At 42.4% G+C, this 16,809-nt stretch overlaps 1 protein-coding gene across 1 annotated transcript in view; it reads left to right on the top strand.

The window, feature by feature from the left end:
* The window catches only part of diaph3 (diaphanous-related formin 3), a 384,853-nt gene that overhangs the window by 114,816 nt on the left and 253,228 nt on the right, over positions 1-16,809 (top strand). Inside the window, exons 6-7 of the mRNA XM_056278298.1 lie at positions 11,987-12,061; positions 12,183-12,252. Of these exons, the coding sequence (XP_056134273.1) occupies positions 11,987-12,061; positions 12,183-12,252 (145 nt within the window). The remainder of the gene's footprint in view (positions 1-11,986; positions 12,062-12,182; positions 12,253-16,809) is intronic.

Raw genomic sequence — 16,809 nt, 5'->3', positions numbered from 1 at the left:
TTCATAACTGCTGTAGCAGAGCGCAACACGCTGCCGCACTGCCTAGGAGCCTTGGAGCCATTCTCCTGAGACTCGGTTAGAAGTCAAGCTACCTTAGCTGTGAAGTTAGCTAGATAAGGCGCCTCATTTTTCTCTTTGATTTATGACTGTTTTTGTATCCCAGGGAACGGGATGATGAATTTGTTTTCTTTCTTTTTTTAATCCTCTCTGTCTGCAATCCTCCCCTTCTTTCTTCCTCTCTTCCACACGCTCAATATTACCCTCTCTCTACCCCGCTCCTTTTTTTCTGATGAGGACCTCCGTACTGTGACGGCATGTAGCGTTTGAACAACTCTGGATGATGATGCGAATAACAATCATACCCCCAACCTCCCAATGAGTATTTATTACTGTTAATGCACACTGTGACTATCAAGTAAAAAAAAGAAATAAATATAAATTAAAAAAAGAAGAAAAGTTACCAGTACGATTCAATGTGCATCATCCATCTGCATCTTGAGGTTGACGATGACCATCCATGGGGATCTATTAGTTTGTGTCTAGGACAGACGCTGCTGTTTCAGTCGGTGGGAGATGCTTCCACTTATTTGTTTAACAGCAAGACACACCTCCAAATACCTAGGCCATTCGGAGAGAGATTGTGATGGAAGTCTTTCTTTTGAAATTTCTGAGTGGCGATAGATCCGAGGTACTAATGAAAGCCGAGGGCTGCCACAGAAGGCAAGATCTGCAGACAGAATTCAAAGTACTTGCATCATTTGGTTCAGAGCTGTGGACAGACATCATGTTGAATACAAACAAATCTGACTGCAAGCAGGAGGGCAGCATCTCTAACTCATTGCAATATATATTGATTTCTGTCAGAGTTTTAATAATTATTAACGGGGATGCCCCTGGAAAGCCAGTTCTAAATTAGAGAAACCAGGAGTATCGATAAGATCTGGTGTTATCTGTTCCACTGTTGGCGCTGGACACGTGATGGGGTTAGATTTACGTAGCAGAAAATATGGTTTTCAAGGGATTTTTGGAAAGGTCATGATCATAATGTTCAGCTTTTTTCTCTCTCTCTCCCCTTCTTTTGCAGTATCTCTGCCTTGGCGCCTGTCTTTGAATGTGCAGTGGGGTGGCGCTCTTACACATAATTTGAGAGGTGTTTGTGTCGTCACAGTGAAGAGAACCAAATGCTCTGAAGTGTGCTTACACTTTCCCCAAGTTGATGACAATAGTGCTCTTTGCCAGAATAAAACACTTGCAAGAAAAAAGAGGCAGTGCAAGAAATTAATCCAAACATCTGTTAACCATGCATAACATAAATCTGTAATAACGTGCAGTTTTCAACTGCTCTGCTTGCAGTCCATCCCTCATAGTCCTCACTTACTCTTCACAGATAGGCCCTTCCATAGATGTAGATACAGAGTTTGTCAGACTAATAGCAAATTATTACAAACAGACTAATAAATGACAGCCATAGCTTACCTAATTGTTTAGCTTTGAAAATATTTTTTAAAAATTGTGGTGTTTGGGTAGCATTGTGGTCTATTCCATTGCCTACCAACACGGGGATCACCGGTTCGAATCCCAGCGTTACCTCCGGCTTGGTCGGGCATCCCTGCAGACACACCAGGCCGTGTCTGTGGGTGGGAAGCCGGATGTGGGTATGTGTCCTGGTCGCTGCACTAGCGCTTCCTCTGGTCAGTTGGTTGGGGCGCCTGTTCAGGGGGGGGACGGGGAACTGGGGGGAATAGCGTGATCCTCTCATGCGCTACGTCGCCCTGGTGAAACGCCTCACTGTCAGGTGAAAAGAAGCGGCTGGCGACTCCACATGTACCGGACATGTGATAGTCTGCAGCCCTCCCCGGATCGGCAGAGGGGGTTGAGCAGCGACTGGGGCGGCTCGGAAGAGTGGGGTAATTGGCTGGATACAATTTGGGAGAAAAAGGGGGGGGGATCTGGAAAAAAGGCAACTTTTTGTTTATTGTCAAGATGAAGCTGCAGCCGCCATAACCTACTCCACCCCTCTTCCGTCTACCACTGGCCCCAGTCAAGCACAGTGCCTTTACACTAGCAGCTAGAGAATAATAAACCTAAGCCAATTCTTAGTAAAGTAACATTTTTCTTGCAAAAAAAAAAAAATCTCAAAGATTCCAGGGTGTCTCCCCGCCTGCTGCCCAGTGACTGCTGGTATAGGCTCCAGCATCCCCGCGACCCTGAGAGCAGGGTAAGCGGTTTGGATAATGGATGGATGGATGGATGGATAATCTCAAAAATGGATAAGTTCGGTCAATACAATCCTAACAGTATCCATCCCAAATTATTAATACTAGCACAGCTGCCATGCCACAACCATAGCTGCCATAATGAAGTATTTCTTAAAGTTATATTTGTATTAAATGTTGAGTAAAGCTCTCAGAATATTCTTATGTTTAAAGAAAACATGTAATCCTTACAAAATAATTCCAGTGCCCCCACCCCAAAAGAAAAAAAAAAGATTTTTTTTTTTTTTTTACTGAAACTGCTGTTTAAGCCACACTTATCATAAAAAGAAAACATTAGTGCCTCTCACATTTAAGAGTCTTAAAATTCTGGCTAAACAGGGACCACTTAGATAGATGATGGCAGTCAGGCTTAATATGTTCATCATTCATTCATCCATTATCCAAACCACTTATCCTGCTCTCAGGGTCGCGGAGATGCTGGAGCCTATCCCAGCAGTCATTGGGCAGCAGGCGGAGAGACACCCTGGGCAGGCCATCACACACACACACACACACACACAAACACCCCCCCCCCACACACACACACAGACACACACACACACATTCATACCTCGGGGCAATTTAGTACGGCTGATTCACCTGATCTACATGTTTTTGGACTGAGGGAGGAAACCGGATCACCCGAAGGAAACCCATGCAGACGCGGGGAGAACATGCAGACTCCATACAGAGGACGACCTGGGACGACCACCCTGAAGCTCAAACTCAGGACATTCTTGCTGTGAGGTGGCTGCGCTAACCACTGCGCCACCATGCCATATTCATCATTCATTTCTTATGGAAGCATAGCGGTCTCTCAACCTACTTTCAAACATGCCTTTATAGAGTGTATCTCTTAGCTTCCCACCAGTCCGATAGAGTAGAGTGCCTTTCCTGGTGAGGTGGTCATCTGCATCTTCATTCCCCGGTCTATAATGGCAGGGGAACTTTCACATGGCGCTGGGACAAAAGAGGGAACTCCTGATTGTCTAGAACCATCATCCCATCTCATTCTGCTGCCCTATCACAACACAAGATACATCCAATAGATGGATAATTGGCTCATCATGTTATTTATTTTTTTTGTGTCCTTTACCTGCCTTTTGCAGATGAAACTTTTCTCAAGGTTTAGCGAAAAGATTACTCTGCCTTTTAAAGGTTTCTTTGTTCTAAGATCTCCTTGATTTGCTTGGCGGTGTCCCTTGCTGGAAGCCTTTAAGGGCTGAGTTATGTCAGCATCATCCCCCACATCTCCTCCTGCCCCACCCCCTCTCTAGCGTTTCAGATGGGGATGTCTTCCCTGTTTGTCGCAGCACACCCCAACAGATCAGGCCTGTTAGCTTCCCGCAATAATTTCTGCTATGGACCAACTGATTATTTTCCACTGCTCTCAGCTTCACCTACTGATGATGAAAAACTATCATGCCGTTAGCGCTGTGCAATGCATTTCAATGAAGCTCTTGTCGAGACCCCCGCCCTGTCTACTCAATATCCAGAATGGCCTGGGCCATGGCCCTGTGCAAAGCTTGGGCTAAATTGAATTTTCTCTCAGACGCGGGAGCCTCATCCCTCAGTTACTTTGGCAGAACTATGCCTGTCTCCATCACCGTGGCCATGACAGTTTTTGTCAGGCTCCCTCATTTCACTGACCCTGTCTCACCTTATTCTGCATACACACACGCCTCCCTCAGCCCCCCCCCCGCACACACACACAACCCAGGAGGTGGAGGTGTTCACACATCACTGTTTTTCTCCCTTTTTTAAACTGAATTGTCATCGTCAGGTGTTTGAGAATAGAATTTTATTTTCGTATTTTTTGTTCTTGTTTTTTTCTAGAAAGCTGAGGTGAGAGAGGTTATACATCCAAGATGCAAATCAAACATCTATGTTTTTATGAAATCTATACAGTGAAGGGGATACACGCTTTTTGTTTCATTTAGTTTTAGTGACCCCCCCTTTCTTCCTTCTTTTTGCTCTCCAGTCAAGGGTCCACCTACTTTAAATTTTTGGTTTGTATAAAATATAATATCAAATTTTTGTTTCTCAAGTTCCACTAATCTGTCTTGTGTGAATTATCGCTTGTCAATAGTTTTAATTCTCTGCTCGATTCATTTTTTTGCAAAGTGTTTCATTTGCCACTTGTCATTACTTGGAGTCAGAGTGTGCTCGAGTAAAACCACAATGACAGGTTGCAATATCTCTGTGATTGAGGTCGACCCTTGCCCTCTTTTCCTCACCTTTCTTGCCCCACTGTCTTTCTGTTGGTGCCGCTAATGCCTTCAAGTCAAGTTTACTTGTACAGCCATGAATCGGTCTCAGAGGGCTTTACTTTCACACAGTGAGAGGGGTAGATAAGGTAGGGCTGTGTAATATATCAATATTATATCGGTGTCATGATATGCTAAGACTAGATATTACCTTGGATTTTGGATATTGTAATGTCGTGATGTCATAATAACGATGTTATGACATAAGTGTTGTCTTTTCCTGGTTTTAAAGGCTACATTACAGTAAAGAGATGCAATTTTCTGAACTTATTAGACTGTTCTAGCTGTTATATTTGTCTTTACCTGTTTGGGCATCATAACCACATTACTAATGAGTGTTTATTAAAAATATCATTGTGTAAATATTTTGTGAGAGCACCAATAGTCATCTCTACTATATTGTCAAATTATCGACATCGAGGTATTTGATCAAAATACTGTGATAATTGATTTTGTCCCTGTCGCTGGAATGATGATGATGATGTGACAGTGGCCCAGTGGTTAGCACTGTTGCCTCACAGCAAGAATGTCCTGGGTTCGAACCCCAGGCCATCCCAGGTCCTTTCTGTGTGGAGTTTGCATGTTCTCCCCTTGTCGGCTTGGGTTTCCTCTGGGTGCTCCGGTTTCCTCCCACCATCAAAAAGACATGCATGTTAGGGTTAATACTCCTGTCTGTGCCCCTGAGCAAGGCAATGGAAAGAACTGGAGTTGGTCCCTGGGTGCTGCAGCTGCCCACTGCTGCTATACAATAGGATGGGCTAAATGCAGAGAACACATTTGTTGTAAGTATACAATAACAAAATAAAGTGGCTTTCTTTATTTTTTCTTTCTTTCACAAACATGCTAGAGTCAGTTAGGTGTTGAAAGCTAGACATGGAAGAAGACAGATACGCTTATTATGGGAAAAAAGTATTTCAAAACCGAGGTCTAATTTTTAGGATTTTGCATGTAGTTGTGAAAACATTTGTTAGGAATAACTGTTAATGCTAGCCTAGTAAGTAAAAATGATTAATCATCCGCTTTGGATAAGGGGTAGTTCACTTCTTTTGAGAGACGCTGCTAATGTTCCTGTTGGTCCTGAAGCAATTGAGCTAAGCTAGGCTAAACTCGCCGTTGAACGTACCTTCATACTGTTCAGACAGACATAAAGAAAGCATCCATTAGTTTGTCTGACTCTATGTAGGACGCATGGTAAAAACCCGTAAACCAAACTATCCTTTTAACTGTTGGCAGTGTTGTGGTAGTGAGGAAAAAATACTGGAGCCCAGTCCTTAATAGATTAGGTTGTGATTGATAGGCATAAACTACCTCTGTTATATCCATCTATCCATTATCCAAACCGCTTATCCTGCTCTTGAGGTCCCCGGGGATGCTGGAGCCTATCCCAACAGTCATTGAGCGGCAGGCGGGGAGACACCCTGGACAGGCCGCCAGGCCATCACAGGGCCCCACCACCACCACACCACACCCACACCCACACCCACACACACTCACACTCACACCTAGGGACAATTTAGTATGTCTGATTCACCTGACCTACATGTCTTTGGACTGTGGGAGGAAACTGGAGCACCCGGAGGAAACCCACACAGACACGGGGAGAACATGCAAACTCCACACAGAGGACGACCTGGGATGACCCCCTCAAAGTTGGACAACCCCGGGGTTCGAACCTAGGACCTTCTTGCTGTGAGGCGACCGCGCTAACCACTGCGCCACCGTGCCGCCCATGCATGAACTACCTCTGTTACATTGATATAGTTAATTTGAGCTCCAAAACTTGCTTTTATCTGGTGTGTTTTGTCATGATCTTGGGCTATTTATTTATTGATCTATTTATTCTTTTATCCCTTTATTTCCTTCTAAATCACTGCTAATAACAGCAATTTCTGGTTACACTTGTTATTCAAAGGGGGTGCTGTTTCTTGATGGAGGGACAACATAGTCATGTAATTTTTTTAATTTTATTCATCTATCTAGTATCTATCTATCTATTTATTTATTTTGATGACATGAATTTCATCTACCTTCTATGATGGTGTTCTCCAGCTTTTATTAGGGAAAAATAAAAGGTTGTGACACTCTACCAGACACAACAGGGGCAAGCAATAGTCGAATGAACTCATGGACATATGTACACATATAGCCCTCCACTCCTTTTCAACACATTTAATTCAGATAACAGCTCCCTATTTCATGTTGTCACCTTGAGAGTTCCTGTTGATTTGATTATTTGATGCCGGGAGGCATGCGGCTTGTTGATTAGAACAGTACAAACCCTGAATGCTAATGGACACATACATTCTTTAGCCACCCCCCCCCAATGAAGTGGTGCCTTCTTTTTTGTATTTTGTTGTATTTTTTTCTCTCTCTCTCTCTTTCAAATTCTCTCAGGTCTCTCTATCTTAATGTTGTCTATACAAGTCACGCATATGCACAGTATAATCTTTCTCCCTGTTGGCATCAGCACTGCGCCTTTTTTTTTTTTTCACCCTTCATTTTCCCCAATCTGTATCTTCCCATTATGTTGCCCTCCTCCCTGCTTTCACAGGCTCACGTTCTGCATCTCTTTCCTGATTCCTTTATTATCGTTTCCTTCCCGTCTCGGCACAGATGGGACTTCTCGACGATAACCACACCTCTCTCCCCAGAGGACCTTCATAGTCCTTACAGGCTCTGCAATCAATAGCATCAAATTATGGGCTGTGGGAAGACTTAATGAAGGCCACAGGTCCTAAAACCTGGTTGCCATATTTTTCTCTGCATTGTTCTTACATGAGAGTATACTGACGCGGAGAAAGCTCAGCGTTCCAGGTCAGGGTTCATTTTCGCTTCATGTTGCTCCTAATGCGCCGATAGCATTTTTTGGGCGTATGATGTAGACAACGCTCAGCGTTTTCGGTTTTTACCGATTTTCACCGAAAAATACCCAGATTTTTAAACTGATTTTCACCCGGATTTTATGTTTCCACGGATCCAAAAGTTGTTCCTGTTCATGTGAGGTTATGTAACAGTGTCCTCTTGTGGTGAAATTCGGCATGCTGGATGGCTTTGAAAAATAAAAACCGAAAACGCTGAGCCTTGGATGTGGAGTAGGATTAAGGCTGTCGCCTGGCAGTCAGATCACCACTCGTTAGTTTGTCCTCTGAAGTGACTGTTTTACATTAGGGGTTTTACCTGAATTTGATGGGAGGAGGAAATAAAGAGGAACATCTGCCCTTTGAAGAAAATCAAATCCATACTATGTTTGTCCCAAGCATTTCGTAGGATTCCTTTAATCATAACGTGGAAGCGATCCCTGGCGTCCATGCAACATACCCTCTTTGGAAGATATCTGTAAGATGAACCTTGACACAAGTAGCAGCATATACGTTCGATCCCCCGCAAAGCTTAATTTGTGGAGAAATGTGAACTCGCAAAACCTTTGTGTGAAAGATATGATTTGAAATGTCACTGGCTTCACACTTATATTAGTTCCAAAAGAATCCAATACAGTCCACTGACCTTGTACTCCGACTCCACAGAGCGAGTTATTTTTAGTGGGTGGCACGGCTCAGGAGGTAGGGCGGGTTGTCTCGTAATCGGAAGGTCACCGGTTCGATCCCCAGTCCTCCAGGGAGCGTGTTGAAGTGTTCTTGAGCAAGACTCTGAACCCCTAACTGCTCCTGATGAGCAGGTTGGTGCCTTGCGTGGCAGCCTCCACCATCGGTGTGTGTGTATGTGTGAATTGGTGAATGTAAGGCACACAATGTAAAGCTCTTTGAGTGGTCGGTAGACAAGAAAAGTGCTGCATAAATGCAGTCCATTTACCATTTCACTCATTTTTTTCCCTTTCTCTCCCTGGAATTACTAATGGCTGTAAAAATAACATAAGTGCATATAAAAATATATGTTGTTTTGTGTTTTAACTGTTACAAACAGATCTTGACTCACAGCTTAGAGCCGCTAGTTGTGTGTGTGTGTGTGTTGCAAGCATGACAGTTACGGAAATAGTATTTCAGAATACTTTATTCATCCCCGAGGGGAAATTGGGTTCCCAATTTCTATAGGTGTTAGACATGTCACGGCGTTATCATTGTAACCCCAGTGTGTCTGCCCTTTAATGGTGTTGATTTTCTGTATTACTACATTTTAGCTCTTGGGGGTGGGGGTGCGTTGCTTTGCAAATACTCCGCTCTCATGTTTCATAGTGACCCAGCATACTATGCACCTCTGCCTTTTTTTTTTTTTTTTTTTTAAATTTATTTCTGATTTTTCCCTTTTTTCTCCCAATTTAGTGGCCAATCGATCCCTGTTTTAATTCAAACACCCACCCTCGCACTGTATGCGTTCGCCAACTGCATCTCTCCGGCCGGCAGTCTCGAAGGAGACCGCCTCGCCACTTTCGTGACAAGGCGACTCCAAGCCGAACCACTGTTTTTCCGACACACACAGAGACGCATTCACGTGACGAACAAAAGCCGACTCCGCCCCCCTCCCGAAGACAGCGTTGCCAATGATCGCTGCTTCGTCGAGTCCGGCCATAGTCGCACCTCTGCCTTTTTGACAATTTAGGTTGTGTTAAAAAATATAGCATTCAAGCTAGCTGTAAAATGAGTATGTAATGTGTTTTCACTGTGTTATATTTTGTCTTGGATGTGTACTGGATTTGCAAGTTTACACCTAGTGTTACATGCTTTATGATTTATAATGGATTGCTACAGCAAAATGTGTCAGTTCAAATCCATATGATGGACGACTGATACAATTTTTAAATTGGACTATTTACCCTTTTATAGCCCTCCCCCCTTCCTCCATGGTGTGGTGGTTTGTTTGTCTTCGTCAAGCTCAGGTCTCTCTACCAGAGGCCTGAGAGTTTGACGGTTCTGCACAGTATCTTGGCTAGGTCTGTCCCAAATACCTCTTTTGGGGCTTTTAATATCCGGCAGCAAGTATTCAAAGGTATTTGAAGCTTTGCTATGAGGGGGGGTGGGGGTGGGGTTGACTTTTTGGATATCTTGCCAAACTAGCTGTATGTCACATCCTATGACATGACTTTGCATTGGGTGTAGAGGCAACGGGTCGTGTCTAGATGGTAACCCTAGATTTGCAAAACTCTCGTGGGATTTTTATCTCAACCCTAACCTAACCTTAACCTTAAACTTAAACTTAACTTAACCTAACCTTAACCTAACCTAACCTCATCCTAGCATTAACCCTAACCTAACCTAACCTTAACCTCAACCTAACCTTAACCTAACCTAACCTAACCTAACATTAACCTTAAACTAACCTAACCTAATGTCATCCTAACATTAACCTTAACCTAACCTCAACCTAACATTAATCTCAACCTAACCTAACCTCAACCTTACATTAATTCAACCTAACATTAACCTTAACCTATCATTAACCTAACCTTAACCTCAACCTAACATTAACCTTAACCTCAACCTCACATTCCTAACATTAATCTCAACTTAACCTTAACCTATCATTAACCTCAACCTAACATTAACCTAACCTCAACCTAACATTAACCTTAACCTCAATCTAACATTAACCTTAACCTAACATTAACCTTAACCCAAGGTTTGTTAAGCACTACTGTGCTGAATCATGTGCGAGAGTGTGCAAAGTTTTGCAAAGCTGGGGTTACCATCTAGACATGAGCGAAGCGGCGAGAGCTAGTATTTTGCATTTCACATGGACACTGGATGTCATTATTGTGGATGAGAGCAGGACGATAAAATCAAACGACACCGGCAAATTATGCTGACAGTGGAAGACGGCACTGCTGTCCAAAGTTAAAATAGTTAGGTAGCTGTTTTTTAGCTCCACACAAAGTAAAAAACAAAATGTTAATTTGATGTGTGTGCGTGCATGTATGTGTGTGAGTAATACGAATATAATCATAGAAAATAAATACAAAACAATTTTGTAAAGACTTTGAACCCACCTCCAATGCTCCTGGCCATACTTCCCTTCCACCTGGTCTGTGTATACACACTGTGTATCTACCTTCCTTCTCTCCATCATATCAGCCATTTCTCTCCCTTTACCAGTCATAGTGCCAACATTCAAAGTTCTAACTCACCTCCACACTCTTATCCTTCCTCCTCTCCTGCTGCCTCTGGGCATGCCTTCTCCCTCTCCCTCTCCTTCTCCTTTGCCCAACAGTAGCATAGTTTCCACCGGCACCCTGCTGGCCAACAGTACTGGTGGTGGTCATTGGTAACCCGGGCCTCGACTGATCCGGTATGGAAATCTGGTTTATGATCCGCATATTTGATTTGGCAAAGGTTTTACGCCGGATGCCCTTCCTGATGCAACCCTCCCCATTTATCCGGGCTTTGGACCGGCACTAAGAATGCACTGGCCTATGCATCCTCAGTGGCTGGGTTGAGCAGAAGAAAAAAACAAAAAGTAAATTCTCAAAAATAGCGTTTTAGGCGATGAAGCAAGCTCGCTATAGATTCCCTCTCAGCACTAACTACACTGTCCAAAAGTTCAAGAAATAATCGAAAAGGGTTGTCATGTATTGCCTGCCATTACAGAATTGTGAAAAATCTGTTTCCATTGCTTTTATTGTACATAATCTCCTTACTTACACACCTACATCCTGTTTTTCCACTTAAAGCAAATTTCAGACTTTTTGTGGGGAAATTTTAAGAGTTTTTATTCACAACTTTCAAATATGCTTATAAATGGCTTTATGGTCACACAGTCGAGGTTACTTTCCAGTGGAAAGCTCTGGAACAACTGTTGACTGTCTTTCTTGCTCGTAACTCAGCTGCTATTCAAGGAGATCATCTACTTGTATTTACAGCGCAGCCATTTTGTAAAGAGGACTGTGTAAGGATTTAAAGCTCGCTCATATTAAGTTTTTCTCCTCAGTGACAATCACAGACACGAGTGTTGTTTTAACTTAAAGAAAATGCTGCTAGGGTTTTTGCTTAAAAGAACATTTGCATTCAAGCAAATGCCTGATAGACAGTTTGCTTTCTTGATTATTTGTTCATTCAGGAGCAAAGGTTAACTCTGGAATTTTGACATATATAGTAATTTTGCATCGGGATAAAAATCCCTACTGTTTCATGAGAATTTGATCCGCTGTAGTATAACCCAGCACTAGATTTGAACCTCTCTGATCATTAAGACCAACCTTTAAATGATATGCTAAAGGTTTAAAATGCTATTCCTGTTGTACTGATATATAACTGGATGAGCTGTCCATTTCTCTGCTAGCTCCTGTCTATGGTGGTTGTAGCTTCTGTCATGTAGTAGCTTCTGTCATGTCGTAGCTTCTCTCTAGCCTATCTGTCATGTAATTATTCTCCTCTCCTTGACATCTTGGGCTGAAACTTGCTGCCCCTTTTTTTGTTCGCAGGCCCTCCTCATAATGTGGTTGATGGGTGGGATGTGGTGTGTAGTCAGCTGTCAGTTTGACATTGTTCTTATATTGATTTTATGTTCATTCGACAGTTGGGTGCAGAACTTTGGGCATGAGGGTCTCGGGCTGTTGCTGGACGTTTTGGACAGACTGCTGTTAAAGAAACAGTAAGTGCGCATCTGTACAGACACAGAGACACACTCGAATGTGTACACACAACTTCTCATTGCTTAACTCTACACATGAGAGACCATCTGTTCCATCTATCTTGCTCTTCTGTGTTTTTAGCCAGGAGAAGATGGACAAAAGGAACCAGCACAAAGTCATCCAGTGTCTTAAAGCCTTCATGAACAACAAGGTAATGCCATCATGTTCCTTGAATATTCAATGCTAACCTCGGTTTTCAAATCAAGCATGTTTTTCATGGGTGTTCGGATAGCGTAGTGGTCTATTCCGCTGCCTACCAACATGGGGATTGCCGGTTTGAAGCCCCGTGTTACCTCTGGCTTGGTCGGGTGTCCCTACAGACACGACTGGCTGTGTCTGTGGGTGGGAAGCCGGATGTGGGTATGTGTCCTGGTCGCTGCACTAGCGCCCCTTGTGGTTGGTCAGGGCGCCTATTCAGAGGGGAGGAGGAACTGGGGGGAATAGCATGATCCTCCCTCGTGCTACGTCCCTCTGGCAAAACTCCTCACTGTCAGGTGAAAAGAAGCGGCTGGCGACTCCACGTGTATGGAGGAGGCATGTGGTAGTCTGCAGCCCTCCCCGGATCTTTCAGAGGGTGTGGAGCAATGACCAGGACAGCTCGGAAGAGTGGGGTAATTGACTGGATACAATTGGGGAGAAGGGGGGGGGTAAAAATAAAAAAAATAAAATAAAAATAAAAACATGTTGTTCAGTCATACTTTCTCCAGCTCAAGGTAAGGTATGTTGTACATGCTTTTATCTATTCTCGGCTTGACTATTGTAATGCGGTTTACTCGGGTATCAGCAAGGGCTCCCTCCACCGTCTGCAGTTGGTACAAAATGCCGCTGCTCGCCTCATTACCGGGACAAAGAGGCATGACCACATCACTCCTGTGCTTGCCTCCCTACACTGGCTCCCTGTTATGTTTCGGATTGATTTTAAAATTTTATTGCTCACATTTAAGGCCTGATATGGTCTTGCTCCTACATACATTTCTGATTTATTGACCTGGTAATACGCCCTCTCGACCATTAAGATCCACAGATGGAGCCCTTCTAGTTGTTCCCAGGTCTTGGTTTGTTACAAAGGGTGATCGGGCTTTTGCTGTTAGAGCCCCCATACTGTGGACCTCTTCCTGTTCAGCTAAGACAAACCAAGTCTCTTCCTTTAAATCTCATCTTAAAACTTTTCTTTTATGACAGCTTTTACAAATGTTAGATATTCGTTAGATATTCATTTTTGTCACCTTATTTTATGGTTTTATTTGTTAGCGCTTTTTGTTTTATTTACCGACAATGTTTTTTTTATGTGTATCATTTTTAACAATTTTATCATGTTCTGTGATGCACTTTGTAACCTTGTTTAGAAAAGTGCTACATAAAGTTTGTTATTGTTGCTTGTGTGAGTTAAACCACTTTGGCTTTTGATTTGGTGGCATGTGAAAATGCCCCATGGCACATCAGCTGGCTTAGCCTCAAGTGTTATTTGTGAGAGTTATACGTGAGTTTTATGATCTCAGCATGAAACAACTTGGGCCGTTACTTTTACTTAAACTTGCATCAGAGAGACACTAATGATCAGGGAAAGTATGTTTCTTTGAAATTATAACATTTTAATTTCATCATAATTAAGATCTCAAAACAATGTGCCATATGCTGTCCATTCTTGATGGAAAATTAGAATAAGGCTGGATTAATTAACATTTGATTTTTTTGTCCCTTTATTGTGAAATACGATATTAAATATATGTTATTTTATTTGAGAAAAACTAACAGTTGGTGGTAAAAATTGAACATGTTATAATCAGCTTTAATGTAATCAGTCACTCATTTCTTTCAGGCATTTACCGCAAATGCTTTTAACCTTTTTTTTTTTTTTTTAATACTTTACTGATCCTCGTGGGGAAATTATGCTCTGCATTCAACCCATCCTAGCTGTGTAGCTAGGAGCAGTGGGCAGCCGCCGTGCAGCACCCGGGGACCAACTCCACTTTGTCTTGCCATGCCTCGGTCAGGGGCATGAACAGGAGTATTAACCCTAACATGCATGTCTTTTTGATGGTGGGGGAAACCGCAGCACCCGGAGAAAACCCACACAAACATGGGGAGAACATGCAAACTCCACACAGAGGACCACCTGGGATGATCCCCCCCCCAAGGTTGGGCAACCCTGGGGTTCGAACCCAGGACCTTCTTGCTGTGAGGCGACAGCGCTAACCACCGTACCACCGTGCTGCATGGAAAGCATGAGTGCATCTTTACCACCTCTACATCAGAATGCTTCAGTTACTTCAGACTACAGTAGATATAGAGAGAGGGGTGTTTTGCCACACACAACTTACATCCGGTATTGACAGATATACAGCAGGTCTAACACACAGTGTGCTGTAAGGGCTCATGTAATCCTGCGTCTCAACAGGCGCCAGATGCCAGCATTTACCCGTAGGCCCCTCTGTCAGTTCAGACCTTTCCCTGGCTCTTGAGGCATCTTGGGATGGGAGGAACCCATTGTGCCAAAAAGACAGGTGTTCTGTGCCAGCTGTCTTTACAGCTTTCCTCTTCTCTTGCTTCTTATGACGATATGAAACAGCTTACTTCTTGTCTGTTGCAATTGCATCACCAAAGGGACATTGAATATAACCTTGTGGTTAACCTGAATCTGTAAACAACTCAATCACCTTGAAGATATAATATTTCATTAAAATGAACTGAATTTTATAGGCTATCATTAGAATTTTATTGATATTACTTCTCTTATTGATACTGCACATTGGTCCGGTACTTTATCAATACTCTTATTAACGTTGACTAATGATTAATGTTCTGTTGACTGACGAATCGATTAACTGACTAACTGTTTCGGCACTACTGTGAGTGATGGAAATTGAACGTAGCAGTCAAAAACTAAATTTTTTGTAGAGTTCTTTTGTGGTTGGTCAGCAGATATTTGGATAAATTGCTCGTTTTGCCTCCCTTACTTACAATGATTTTATTACATTTCTGCCAACTAGCCTTGTCGTTTTCGACTCAGGAAAAGTATAATGACACTCCTGAGCATTTGGTTATCTCTGCCATGATGATGCAAACACCCCTCAAGCTGTTTGTAAGAGCACAGCACTGCCCCTGACTCAAAGACAGTTGCTAAGAGAGAGGTAACGAGGAGCGCCGGAACATTATGATCATGACATTTCCCTGAATTACTTGAAAACTAAATTTGCCACTAGGGAAATCTACCTCTCTAATTTTCTAATTTCCCCAGCACTGATAGAAGGGCCGATAACGTCACTCCTTATCAATACTCTGGGTTTTACTAATTTACTACCTGTTCCTGTTTAGAACTAGGTTTCAGGGCGAATCCCAAATAGAAAAATTAACAAAAAAGGTTGTTCATTTCCTTAGCTGGCATTAAAAACATGGGCATGTTTAAGTTACTGCTAGTTTAGAGTATTTGTGAATTGATAAAGATTAACAATTCAGTTTTTTTTTTCGTCAAACTAGGTTTGTAATTGACTTTTGCTAAAAGCAAGGATTATCAACGTGATTGATATAAAACGTACCTACTGTGATCTTTGCTCAAAACATTTCACGACATTATGGGTGATAAGAAAAAACACTGTTGCCAGAAGTATTTGAAAGATAGCTTAATGATAAAAAGGTATTAAAATAATTTTGATACTCCAAAGAAAGCAAAAGTTATAAAGGAATAACTTACTCTAGGTTGCAGGCAAAACAGGAAGTGTTGCATGTTCTTGTCGCTGCCTGATCTGAGTCAGCTGTAAATTTGAGTCGCGCATTCACGAGCGTGAACGGTTTACCCAGCTTTATTGTATTATGAAAATGAAGACAGGGTTAGAGTTAGACCAAAATCATTGCATATCAAACCTTTTCTTTTTGGAAAGTGCAAGTTCATATTAGACTTGGTCACATTCGTGCGAGGGTCCGCCTGGGAGGCTGCACATCCATAGACTGACAGGCAAAATGTTTTTATTAGGTACATTTTTTTAGCTTGAGTGCTGCATATTAAAAACTTTTTTTCCCCATATTTCCCATTCATAGCAGGAAAAACACTGGTTTTTCTGTCTTTGTGTGTGTCTGTCCATTGCTAATCTCCCATACTACTGGACCTGTCAGCCTAATTTATTTTGTACACAGTTGATTGTACGATCAAGGACCTCTCATGGCACCGGTGATTCAAAACCTTTGAAAAACCACAATTGAGTGCTAACACCTTAGCTGGTTTTTCGCTTAAGTCGAAGCACTGGATACGGGGAGATATCTTGTAGTGCACTCTTCTAGTTCAAAACGTTTTGGTTACCATCACAGTGTATTACAGAACTGTAAAATAACTAAAAGTGGTCATGTTTTTCATTGAGGATGAGGAGAATAAGATCTTTTTATTTTTTATATTCATTTTGCTAAAGACAACATATAAAATTCTACCCTTGGGTTGTCAGCCTAAATCTCTTGAGTTTACTTCACTGCGAGGTTAGTTTCCAAAGTATCCAAAAAGAGTATTTTTTTCCTGGCAGCTGGATGCTGGGCCAATCAGCAAATTATTGGGAGGCATTTAGATGATGCAACCAGTGAGCAGCTCAATTATTATTTTCCATTTCTAAACCCAGTTCACTGGTCGTCATCATCTAAACTCTCCTGTAGATTACTGATAGAGGCCATCCCCAACCCAAACAAATTCCTGTTGAGCATTGCCAGACTAAAATGAGTGAAGCAA

This window comes from Lampris incognitus, chromosome 4, assembly GCF_029633865.1.
Source record: "Lampris incognitus isolate fLamInc1 chromosome 4, fLamInc1.hap2, whole genome shotgun sequence".
NCBI lineage: Eukaryota > Metazoa > Chordata > Actinopteri > Lampriformes > Lampridae > Lampris > Lampris incognitus.
The sequence above is the reverse complement of the archived record's forward strand: the minus strand, read 5'-3'. Positions and strand labels throughout refer to the sequence as shown.